This window comes from Thrips palmi, unplaced genomic scaffold (genome assembly GCF_012932325.1).
Source record: "Thrips palmi isolate BJ-2018 unplaced genomic scaffold, TpBJ-2018v1 HiC_scaffold_4, whole genome shotgun sequence".
Lineage (NCBI taxonomy): Eukaryota > Metazoa > Arthropoda > Insecta > Thysanoptera > Thripidae > Thrips > Thrips palmi.
This window is the reverse complement of record NW_023144631.1, coordinates 381045-393169: the sequence shown is the minus strand read 5'-3', so window position 1 is coordinate 393169 and position 12125 is coordinate 381045. Positions and strand designations below refer to the sequence as shown.

Here is a 12125-nt window from a genome sequence, read left to right as displayed (position 1 = left end):
GGGGGGTGCTGCTCTTGCTGGCTGGCGGCGCGCCCTGCGCGGCGTGCCCGGCTGACTTCGTCCCATTCATGCCCGCAGGCGGCGCCGCGGCTGCGCGGCTGGCAGCTGGCTCGGTTGCTGGCCGATCGCGGGCGCCGCCGCTCGCTCCGCTGGCGCCAGCTGAACGGCGCGCGCTGTCACGCTGCGTGCCTGGTTTCCAGCCATAGCACGGAGCCATGGGTGGCAGCGGCCGCTGCATCGACGCGGCATCGACGCCGCGGACCACCGCCAGCGATCCGGACCACGCGACACTGCACTGGGGCCGACTGGGGCAGGGGCACGGCATCGCGCGGCACGGCGCGGCCCGGCAACCACTTGTTGCCGCTGCCGCTGCCTGGACCACTGGGGGGTGGCCGGGGAGGCCGGGGCGGCACGGGGTGAGTTAGAGGGGTGGGGACGAGGGGGTTGTTTACTCCGCCGCCCTGCCGGCCGTGCCCGGAAACGACTTCGTCCCATTCATGCCCACCCGCACGGCGCGCCGCTCCGCTCGGCCTCTCGCGGCGTCACGCCATCATCGGCGTGGCGTTTGTTTTCGCGGCTCCGAAATCCGCCGAGCCGCGCCCCGCTCCGCTCCGCTCCGCGCTGGCGACCCAAAGCTAAATAAAAACAACGGGTCGCGCAGCTTGATTGCCGGCTCGTTTTCTTTGATTTCGCGCCAAAAGAAACGTTTCTCTTGTCAAATTTATACCCGCGCCGCCGATAGGTCCCGGTTGAATGACGCCGCGTCGAGCCGGCCTCGCCAGCAGACTGATTCTCAGAGTCGTTCTCGTCGCTCTGTCTCTCTCGCACTCCTATGGAGCGTCCTGTATGGGTGCGAGAGAGACAGAGCGACGAGAACGACTCAGGCCAGGCAGGCAGCCAGGCAGGCAGCCAGGCCGCGGTCAAGCGTAAGGCGTGCTCGGCGTGCTGGAGCAGCACAAGGCGGCCGTGTTTGTGTACTCCCCCTGCTCCACCCGCATGGCCGCGGCGGCCGCGACTTCCTTGTCGGGGAGGCCGAAACGCCGTCGCCGCCGCACAGTGGGCCAGAAACCGGCGAAGGCGGCCAAAATTCCAGACGCGTTTTGAGCTCCAGAAACGCTGAATGGGACTCAAACCTAGCGTGTGACCCCATCAATGGATTCCTCGTTCGGAGAGCAATCCATTGGTGGAGTCACACGTTCGATTCGAGTCTCATTTAGCGACTCTGGAGCTCAAAACGCGACTAGAATTTTGGCTGCCTGCGCCGGCTACTGGCCCACTGTGCGCCGCGTCCGTCGAGTGTAGGCCCCGCGGCCCCCGCGCAGCCCCGCGCCCCGCGCAGCCTCAAGGGCGAGTGGTGGAAATATGATGCGAGAGTGGCGGCGCGCGGCGAGACGCGGATGGCGACGGAGGAACTATTTATGCTCCAAGAGAGCATCGTCTGGGTAAATAAGACTCGCTGCAGGCTGATTCCGCAACGGCGCTTCGCCGCTGTCTCGCTCGCACTCTCGCGGACCGCTGCACGAGTGCGAGAGAGAGAGAGAAGCACCGGTTTTGGAACCAGCCCCACCGCGAGCAGCGCGATGCTCGCCATAGGCGAACACAGCCAAAGAGCGAGCGTGAAAACTTCCCTGCGGAAATCCGAACGTGGCTGCCAGCCTCGCGAAGATGTCGTGCCGCGTCTCGTTGCTCTGTCGCGCTCTCGCACACTGTCTCTCGCACCTGTGCGGAAAGCCCCATGAGTGCGAGAGAGACACAGTTCGCTCTGCTGAGCCCCGCCCACACTGCCCACCTCCCACGCCGCGGTGCCGCGCCCCGTCTGGAGGCTGTGGACCCCGTCCAGTCCAGCCGACTGATTCCGAGCGTCGTTTTCGTCGCTCTGTCTCTCTCCCACCTGAAGAGGACGCACCATGAGTGCGAGAGCGACAGAGCGACGAAAACGACTCTCGGAATCGACGTGAAGTCGGCTTGGTGACTCCAGTCGGGCGGCTCCAGCAAGGGCGCGGCCGCCGGCGCCTCAAACTGCACGTGTCCGCCGTTCGCCGCCGCGCCTCGCGTCGCCTCGTCTTGCGCTGAGTGAGACGCGGCCGAACACATGGGCACACGCACACGGACACGGGAACCTCCACCCGCATGCTCACGTCCGTGTGCGCGTGTGTGTCTGTGAGCGAGGCGCCGGGTGCCCGCCGGTACCCCCCGTCTCGACCCTCGTCCGCGCCACGCCACGCCACGCCACGCCACGCCAGGCCGTGTTTGTTTTCCCCTAATTACAGTTGCAGGTGGGTCCGGCCAGACAGACGGCGGCAGGCAGGGCGCGGCGGGGCAGGTCTACGTGGCTCCACGCCGTGGCACGCCGTGGCGGCTACATGCTGTACGCCGTGGCGGTAGGCTACACGCCTGGAACGAATGTAATGCAGACGGGGCACAGCACGCCCCACGCCACGGGGTAAACTGAGTCTACGTGACCTGCCTGCATTCAATTCATCGGCAGAACATTTGAACCACCGCGCTTCACGTCGATGCGCGGTTTATCGCCCCCAAGGCGAAGCTCGCCGTCAACAACATGATCGCTCGAGTGTCCTGGCGGCCGATTAGGCGGCCCTGGACTCCGCCTGGATCGCGGGGGCTGCAGCACACTGGCACACTGCAGCACGGCGGTGCAGAACCAAGTGGCTGCGTTATTTCTGGGCGTGTACGCCGACAGACAGGCCCGGGGCCAGCCAGCCAGCCAGCCAGCCAGGCCGGTAGAGTGCGGTGCTCCGTGCCTGCCTACGGCACGGCGGGGGCCAGCCGGCGCCGGGCCGTGCCGAGCCGAGCCAGGCGGGACGAGTCGAGCGGACCGAGCGCAGCCGAGCCGGGCGCCGGGCTGCGGGCGGAGTCAGGGCCGAGGCGAACCGGCGCCAGGAGGACAGGCGAGGCGTGGCGGAGCGCGGCGCGGCGGTGCAGGGCGAGGCGGGGCGGGGCGGGGCGGCCCCCTCGGCGCCCTCGGCCCTACAGGGCGCCAGGCTGCGCCAGGCACAGGCAACGCCACCACGTTACCTGGCCAGCTAGAAGCAGCGCAAGAGCCTCAATGCAGCTCCGCAGCTGCAGCCATTCAAACGGTGCACTCGTTCGGAAGGGCATGGTGCTCTTCATGGGGAGCACGCCGAACCTTGGCCTCGGCCTCGGGGTGAGGGTGTGACGGCGACGGCCGGGGCGGGTTGCATCCTGATCTTGGTTGCATCGACGCGGTGCTCTCGGGAAGAGGTCTGAGGCCCGGCTGTAGACCGATTCCGAGTCGTTATCGTCCCCTATGGTCCGAGGGAGACAGCGACGAAAACGACTCTCGGAATCAGTCTGCTGGCCGGCTCGTCCTCCAAGACGCAGAGGCAAGTCCAGTGATAACCGACCCCCACGTCCGGTCGCAAGGTCCGCGTCGACGGCGGCGGCGTCGCGGAGGCAGGAGGCGCCAGCGTCCGAGTCCGCCGCGACGGCCCATGCCTGGGGCAGGCGATAAAGGGTAATCCTGCAGGCTGACTCCGAACAGTGCTTTGTCACTCTGTCTCTCTCGCAGCCATGCGGGACGCGCCGCGAGAGCGAGAGAGACAGCGCGACGAAAGCGCTGTTCCGAATCGGCCTGCAGGTGGCGTGCCGCGTGACGCGGTGAGCGCCGATCCGGCGGGACTTGGCAAAGCCGTTGCACGACGGACATCGCATCACGGACGCGGCGCCGAAAGAAGGAAACGAGACACGCGGTCCTCCTTGCTCTTGCGTGCGAACACCGGCTGGCGCCCACCATTTAGCCCTCGAGAAAGAGAGAGAGAGAAAGAGGAAAAAGAGTGCGGGAAAATTACGGAAAAATGATGGCACCCTCCTTTTTTTTGATATTATTATTTTCCCTCTGGCCAATCATGGTCCGTGTAAAAATGAGGGGGTTTCGCCGGATGCCCCTCCCCCTCCCCCTTACCCCTGCCCTCTCCCGCACCTGGCACTGAAAGGGATCGCATCGCAGCGGCGAGACAGACGATCAGTGACAGAGGAAGTGCCGAAGACACACTGTAATTTGGCGCCAGCAAACCGTTTTTTTTTGTCAATTCCCACCGCGTGGGGAGGTGGCGTCATACAATGGCGCGGGCATGGGGTGATGTGATGGGGTGCACAGCTCACTCGGGAGGAGGGTAATCGCAGAACAGCAGAAGGCGTCCTCTCCCATGCAGGCCCTGCCACTGCCAAAAATGACAAGAATTTGTACGAACTTGGTGTCTGGGGCCATTCAGTGACCGCCATACGACAAAATATTCAATATACAAGAACAAGTAGATCTGTGGTTTTACTTTGGTTTCAACTCGTTGTCAACAGTGTGCTGGCGTGCTGGCTTGAGACGGTTATTTCGACAAGCACTTCATAGAGGCGGGCGGGACCCATCGCGTGGTACCTACCCGCAGTGTACCCACCCACCCACCCACCCACCACTGCAGTGCCCGAGGCCGTGCCGGTGCAGGCAGCCGTGCCGGACTAGACCGTGCCGGAGCAGACCAGAAACGCAGACACGCACGGCGCTGCGTTGTTACCGATCCGCCCCGCGCGGTTCCGCGGTTCCGCGCAGCGAAAGCCGACACCCTGAGGTAAAGAGTGCGTTCTTGGAGCGCTGATGGCGCGGCGGCGCCAGGGCGGCGAAGGCCACGGCGCGGCCAGCGGCTGCAGAGGGCCGGGACTTTCTCTCTCGCACTCATGGGGCGTCCCTTACGGGTGCGAGAGCGATAGGCCGGCCCGACGGCACCCTGCCGCGAGGAGGTGCCCGACGTCCGGCCGGCCTTCCTTCCCAGGCTTCGCGGCTTGGCGGCTTCGCGCGGGGCTTCCCTCCACCTCATCCCCGCGGCGTCGCGCGGCCCGGCCACGTCCACCGGGCACAAAAGCTCCAGACCTCCCCTTCCGTTTGGCGGCGCAGCAGCGCGGGTGACGCAAAGGGTCTCCCTGGTCCCCTTCAAGCACGCAGCGAGCAAAGCCGGCTTAGGGAGGCTGCAAGGGCGCGGCGCCGCGCGGCGGGACTGCCGAGGGCTCCAAGGGCCTGTCGCGCCGTCTGGCCTCAATGGTGCACCCCGACGCCGCGCGCCGCCACGCCACGCCTCTCCACGAGACAATGGCTGGTTCGGCTGGTTCGGCGGGGCGGGGCGCCGCCGTCGAGTACCTCTTTCCTCTCTCCTCTCCCCGTCGGCGGACGACGGCGCGGAAGGGAGGGGCGCGGGGCGCGGCGGCGGCCGTCGAGAGGGGCGCGATCGCTGCCGGAGCCTCGCCGTGCCGCGCCGTGCCATGGCGTGCCATGCCGTGCGCGCGGTGAGGCGGGGCGGCGCACGGTGGACGGGACGGCCGACCACCCAACTCGTCTTGTGTGCTTGTTCGACGGGCGAGCGAACGCCAGCCAAAGCAAGCGCGCGCACACACACAAACCAACACACACACGCACACGCGCACGCACATGCGCTGCGCCGCCGTCGGTATGAGTACGTATACCGTCGGGTCAGGTACCCGCCGGTGCCCTCAGCCAGGCGGCCCGGGCTCCGTCGTCCCCATATCAGTCTGTCCCGATGCTGTACACTGCGCTAGGGCTTGATTACCCAAGATGGGTGTACAGTCAGTGCGATAAAGGCTCCGACGCGGCGGCGGTGGGTGGGACTCGAACCCGGGCCGCATCTGTCCGGCAGGCCGTAGTACGCTCGCTTTCATTCACGGGGCGAGGGCCGCAGCTGGACCACGAGGGTGGCGAGCACGGCGAGCACGGCGTGCCTGGCCACGGCGCGCCAACCCCACCGGTCGATGCGCCCAGCCAGTCAAGGAGGTGCAGCAGCCGGTGGCGTGCACGTCCCCGCCGTCCCGGTGCGGTGCGGGCGGTGCGGGGTGGCGGCGACGTCGCGCGAGGGTGGCCGTCGTTGCTTGCGCCGCGCGCTGCCGTATTGAGGGATCCGAAAGCGATGATGAAGCTCTGGCCTCCCCTACACCGTGCGAGGACGCCCCACCCCGCCCCGCCCCGCCACGTCCCGCCCCGGGCCGCGCACCTCCCTCTCGTCACCGCGCTGCAGTACATGCTGCAGTGCAGGCTGCAGCCCCGCGGCCAGGACGCCGAAATTACCCGTTTCCGGAGCGGGTCGCCTCACCGCCGGCCCTCGGGCCAGCCGGCCAGCCCCAGACACGCCACCAGCCACCACGGACGCCAGGCACCACGAGCAAGCAAGGGGAGGAGAGCCGGAGCTGCCCGTCGACGACTTGGCTGTTTTCGGCGTCACGGCGGGGGCGGCACTCGCCACCACTGCCAAGCTTACTATGCTGAAGGACCGCTTCATTGCTCCGTCTCAGTCGCACTCGTGGGGCGTCCCGTGGGCGTGAGAGAGACGGAAGATCCTTCGGCATCGCTCGCTGCACAGTGGGCCAGAAACCGGCGGAGGCGGCCAAAATTCTAGACGCGTTTTGAGCTCCAGAGTCGCTAAATGGGACTGAACCGAACGTGTGACCCTACCAATGGATTGCTCTCCGGACTAGGAATCCATTGGTGGGGTCACACGTTCGGTTCGAGTCCTATTTAGCGACTCTGGAGCTCAAAACGCGTCTAGAATTTTGGCCGCCTCCGCCGGTTTCTGGCCCACTGTGCGCCGGGAGCCTGGCCGCGGAGATAAGTCCGCTGGAACGGGTGCACCGCTCTTCCGGCGAGGAAGTCTGCTCGGCGTCGATAAGAAGTGGAGTTCGACGAACAGCCCGCCGCCATCTTGTTTTAAGGAAAGCCTTTTTTGTCCTTCCAGCCGAAGACATAATCAGGGACGGCAGCAGTGCGAGCGGCGCGGCTGCACCGAGTGCGACCAGCACAAAGAGACGCGGATTATTTAAATATATCTTTAACGCGAGGCCTTTCGTATTGTGCTGCCGTCTGCCGTCCGATCTCACACACACACTCACACAAGCGCGGACCAACAATGCGGCAAGCCCGTACGACAGGAGGCGCGCAAGCAGACGCCACCACCCCGAACGCAAGAAAAAGAATCAGGAATCGAGCCGGATTGTCTTTTCCCCTTTGGCCTCTTTTTCTTGGTGGTGTGCTGGCCAGCCAGGCCTGCCCGCTGGCGCGCTGGCCCGATGTTCTCTGTGCAAGACTGCCTGGCCGGCCGGATTCTTGGTTTTCAGTGCGGCCCGATTCCGTCCCAGTGCCCTGGGCTGCCCTGGGCTGCCCTGGGCAATGCCCACCACCCCGCCTCCCGCTCCTTCCATCATAATTATGTCTGCAAGGCATTCCAGCGCAGCAGCGCAGCACAGCCATACGATCCACTCCAGCCTGACGGGCCCGGCTGGAGCTGGAGAGAGACAGAGCGCGCCGTGCTGCGGCGGCTAGAGGGAGAGAGAGCGCGCCGTGTTGCAGCGGCGCTCCAGCGGCGCTCCAACGGCGCTCCAGCGGCGCTCCTCCAGCGCACCGAGAGCGCTGCTGCGACGCTTGCGACGCTCTGCTCCGCGCCGCGCGCTCAGCTTTCTAGGAACAGGGGATGCACCTGTGCAGGCTGCTGCCTGGCCACGCCTGCCCGGCCAGCAGCGCGGCAGCCTGGCCTCCGCCTTGGCCTCCGCAGCGACCGCAAGGCAACGGCACGGCCCGGCAGGTGCTGTCCTGGGCGACATTTCCCTCCCTTTCCGGAAACCGCCCCGCGTCATTATGCTAACGACAGTCTGGCCCCGGCATGCCTGGACTTCCCCGACACCAAGCAGGCGCGTCCGTGGCCGCCACCGAAACGACCACAGCCTGCCAAAGGCACCAAAGGCGAGGGGCGGCCAGGGAGAGGGGGGTCTTCGCCTCCTCCTGGCCCGTCCGCCGAGTCGCCTCACGCGCTCACGCACCAGGCCAACGAGACCCCCGGGTCCGACCGGCTGCCGCAGCGCCACCGGGCACGCCGCCGCACCGCAGTGCATGGGCATGGCTCGGCGTGGCCGTGGCCGCCGAAGACGGACGGGCAGACGGACCGTCGGACGGACAGGCGGACGGACGGACGGTGAGCCGGCCGGGGCGACGCACCAACATGGCTGCACGCCAGAGAGCCAGCCGCAGCGCCAGCAGCAAACCGCGCCAGCCGCGACCACCGCCAGCACCGCCTAGCCAGCCGCCAGCCCCGTCAGCCCCGCCAGGCCGGCGCAAGGAGTCAAGGCGAACCCCACCACTTTGAACGGCCAGGCCGGCGGCCGGCCAGGCCTTTGCAGCCTCAGCCTCCTCGGCGAAAACCAAACCCCGCGCCAAATTCGAATTATATAGCCGGCGCCGCGCACCTGCCGCCGCGGTCAACCAACCGGCTTGGGCGCCAGCGAGGGGGAAGGGGGAAGTAGATATGCTACTGACACTCGGGGCAAATGTTGACTCAAAGTTATCACACCAGTAAATCGAGGGGAGGGGGTGGGGGAATAAGAATGGAATGTTTGCCGACGCGCCGTGTGTCGTTCGGTGGTGGCGTCGCGCCGCGTCCGGGAGGGAAGGGGGAGGTAGGGGCAGGTGTCACCGGGACGAGTCAACACATCATCCAGAAGCTGGAGACAGGAGAAGTCAACACGCAGTCATGGAGCACACTTGCTCAGGATCTTTGACTGCAGCTCAACATCCTCGTTCCACGTGATACCACTGTAAAAGTCTCTTCCGAAACGGCCATTCGCTTCTAACGCTTCAGGCCGGCATTCTCGGAATCCCAACGACCCTTCGCTGCACGGTCCCTGACGAGATTTGCATACCGTGTTGAAAGGTGTCGGTCAGTAATCCTGGTCGGGGCCGTCGCGCCTGTCAGCGGGGGAGGCCGTGTGAAAGTGACGGTCTCGGATTAGTCGCTCTGTCTCTCTCGCACTCGCGTGGCGTCCAGTGTGGGTGCGAGAGAGACAGCGCGCCGAGCGGGCATCGCTCTGTCTGTGCACTGCAAGCAAAAGCCCCAGTCTTCCAGAGCGCGTGAGAGCGTCTCTTGCAGCAGCATTTTCCGAGGCTCTCTCAGCCGGACTACGTATCTCTCGGATCATAATGAGCTGATGGCCCCCGAAGTAATCCGCTAAGAGACGTTTGATTAGGGAGCGGTACTCGGTGGTCCCGCGGCTATCTGGCTATCCGTCACGAGGGCCTAGAAAAAAGGCCTAGGCCTCGAGGGCCGTCGCGGCGCCGCAGTGTACCACCGCCTCGTGGCCAGGCCAAGGGCCAGGCCCGCCGTCGGCCGCCACTTCCGGACGAGGATCAAGGCGCCGATGCAAATCCACCGGCCAATCCGCGGGCCGCCGGCACACTGATTCGGGCCGAGTCGTCGCTGTCTCTCTCGCACCGACACGGGACGCCCCGAGAGCGCGAGAGAGACAGAGCGACGAAAACGACTCTCGGAATCAGCCTGCTGCGGCGCCAGGCCGCGGGTCCTGCGTGCAATCACGGTCACGGGTCGCGGGGCCACAGCCTGATAATCCTCCCACACCGCGACGGCGCCAGGACCGCGACGCGGCGCGGGGGAGGGGGGCGGTGCTGATAGCGAGGGGGCGTCTGGGTGCGCCATGCCGAGGCGCAAGGCCCCGCCGCGTGTGTACTCACCAGGTTTGCACAGCCTGCTCCAGTGGTAAGGGTTGCAGCAGATGGTGGTGGCGCTGCTGTTGGTGCACATGGGCAGCTGCCGCAGCTCGGAGCCCTGCTGCAGCTCGGGCCACCGCCAGATCTGGCAGCACAGCAGGTGCGGCTCGGCGGGCGCCGGGCCGGACAGGCCGGGCGTGCCGGCCAGCGGGCCGCCGGGGCCAAGGCTGGGGGCGTCCAGAACGACGCAGCTCGTCAGGCTGGCCCCTCGGGACTCGACGGCCTGCAGCAGCGTCTCCAGTTGGGGCTCCTTGAGGCGCTTCAAGAACGTGTTCCTGAGCAGGGCCTGCTGCGAGGGCGCCGAGGCCGCGGGGACGGCGGGGGACGCCGCGTGGTCGCCGCGCTGCAGCACGCGGGCATTCCACAGACGCTTAGCGAGCGTGTTTCTTCGGTTCCGGAACATGAACATGAAACACGATTCGGTCGGGCATTTGGCGGTGTCGCGGTCGCTGCAGGGGCAATGCCGGCAATTGGCTCGGAGCAACCAGGCGCCCGGACGGCCTAGGCCCAGACCCGACCCCTTGGGCCCAAGCCCCTTGACCAGCCGGCGGCCGGGGCCGTGCCCGGGGCCGTGTCCGGGGCCGAGGCAGGGGCCGGGCCCGCTGGGGCCGCCAGCCGCTCCTCGGGCCGAGGCAGGCGGAGCAGACGAGGCAGGCGAGGCCGGGGCGGAGCCGGGAGGAGCTGGGCAGGCCACTAGATCGGTGTTGCCGCCGTTGCCTCCGCAGCAGCTGTGTGTCGCGGCGGGCCGGGCCTGCCTGGCCGCAGTGTTGCCAACGTGTAACCCGCTCGGAACCTTCACCTTGAGGCGGCTCAGGCTCGTGCCCGCACTGGCGGCCTGGACAGCCTGGACCAGGGCCTTGCTGGCCTTGCTGGCCTTGCGCGCGGCGGTCTTCGCCTTGGCGGCGTTCCACGGCGTTCTGCGGATCCTCGGCCGGTGCAACGAGATCCTCGGGGTGGTTCCTCGTTTGGCGGGGACGGCTATCATTCGGAGTGCATGTGACACCGACGAGACGACCGCCACGAAGCTGGCGACGAACTTGGACGAGCTGGTGAGGGACTTCCCTCCACTGTAATCCTGGTTGCTGCGCTTGCCGCTCCTCGTCTTGCTGCACTCACGCACACTCGCTCACTCGTTGACACACTCACTCGCGGACACGCCGGACACGCGACAGGTGAGAGGCGTTTCGCCCACCCTTACGGCAGGTGCTTTTTTCGATCGGACGACGGGGCCGTGCCGCCCTGGCCGTGACTACACTGTACACTGCGTCGGTGCACTGCGTGGAACACTGGTGGAACACTGCGCGGCGTGCAGTGCCCGACTATTTTGGCGCCGGCCGTCTCGCTGGCGCCGCGCTACGCGCACGGCAACTCCACGCTCGACGCGAAGCGAACGCGACACGCCGGTCCCTCCTCTCGGCCAGGTCGAACTCAACTGAACCGCCGGGCCGGCGCGGCGCGGGACGCGACTCGCACGCCGCCGAGTGCCGGGGGCCGGGCCGGGCCGGGCGGGCCGTCGACTGGGCGGGCGGCGCGGCGGCCCGTCCGAGCCGAGCGGAGCCCAGCCGAGCGCAGCCGAGACGTGGCGGTCGAGGCCGAGCCGAGCCAACCCGAGCGCCGGATGGGATGGGCTGCGGTCGAGGTGCACAGCGCCTGGCTCCGCGCTGCTGGCGCGCTGCGCCCGCCGCCCGGCCCGGCATCCGAGTTGGAGGCTTTGCCGCTAGGGGCGCCACCGTCCCATTGTGCAGCCATGTGACTTTAAACCCCCTCCCCACCCGCGCCGCTCCCCGCTGCGCCGGCCGGGGGTGCGTCCGCCTGCAAGGCGGCTCGGCGCGCCCTGCACTCGCCCCGTCTCTCTCGCACGCGCTGCGGCGTGGCGGCGGCGGGCCGGCGGCGACGAGGACGGCGCCAACGGCCTTTCGGAAGGGGCGGGCGGCCGGAGCGGCGGTTGCACCGTGGCGCCACTCGGTGCACGGACGAAAGAAAGGGACGGCGCGAGTGTGTGCGTGTGTGAGGATGCGTGCGACGAGGACGGAGAGACTCGGCCCGTCGGCCCTGATTTCGGGAGAGGGATCATTTATACCGCAGGGAGGGGGATAATGTGGACGTAAAGACCGTCATAAGCAAGGAAGTCCGTGGGGCACCGTCCGGGCCGAGGGCCCGGCAGCCCGGCGCAACAAAAGGTGGGCACCGAGAGTCCGCGGCGCGGCGCCGTCGAGGGCATTCATTCTCGTCCGCCGGGCAGGGCAGACATCGTAGACAGTGCAGCCGCGCGTGCGTAATCCGCACACAATTAGACGCGTACAAGTGCATGACGCAGTACGGCGCTACGCGGCGCCCCGATGACGCGCTTCAAGTGCATGCCGCAGTATTTAAGGCCATTGTCGGCGTCGTTAAAGCCAACGGGGCTGCGCGCTGCGCCGCTGCGCCCTGGGAGCGCCCTGGGAGTGCGTGGAGTGGAGGCCGAATAATGTACTGGCAGTCTTCGGACCTTGAAGGCGGCCGGGCGATTCAGAAGAGTCGTTTCGTCGCTCTGTCTCTGTCC

At 67.1% G+C, this 12125-nt stretch overlaps 1 protein-coding gene across 2 annotated transcripts in view; it reads right to left on the bottom strand.

The window, feature by feature from the left end:
• Nucleotides 1-10151, bottom strand: part of LOC117650042 (mothers against decapentaplegic homolog 6-like) — a 31833-nt gene extending 21682 nt beyond the window's left edge. For both annotated transcript variants that reach the window (XM_034393305.1, XM_034393306.1), the window contains exon 1: nt 9548-10151. In XM_034393305.1, the coding sequence (XP_034249196.1) occupies nt 9548-9992 (445 nt within the window). In that variant the 5' untranslated portion in view covers nt 9993-10151. The remainder of the gene's footprint in view (nt 1-9547) is intronic.
• Between the last annotated feature and the right edge of the window lie 1974 nt (nt 10152-12125).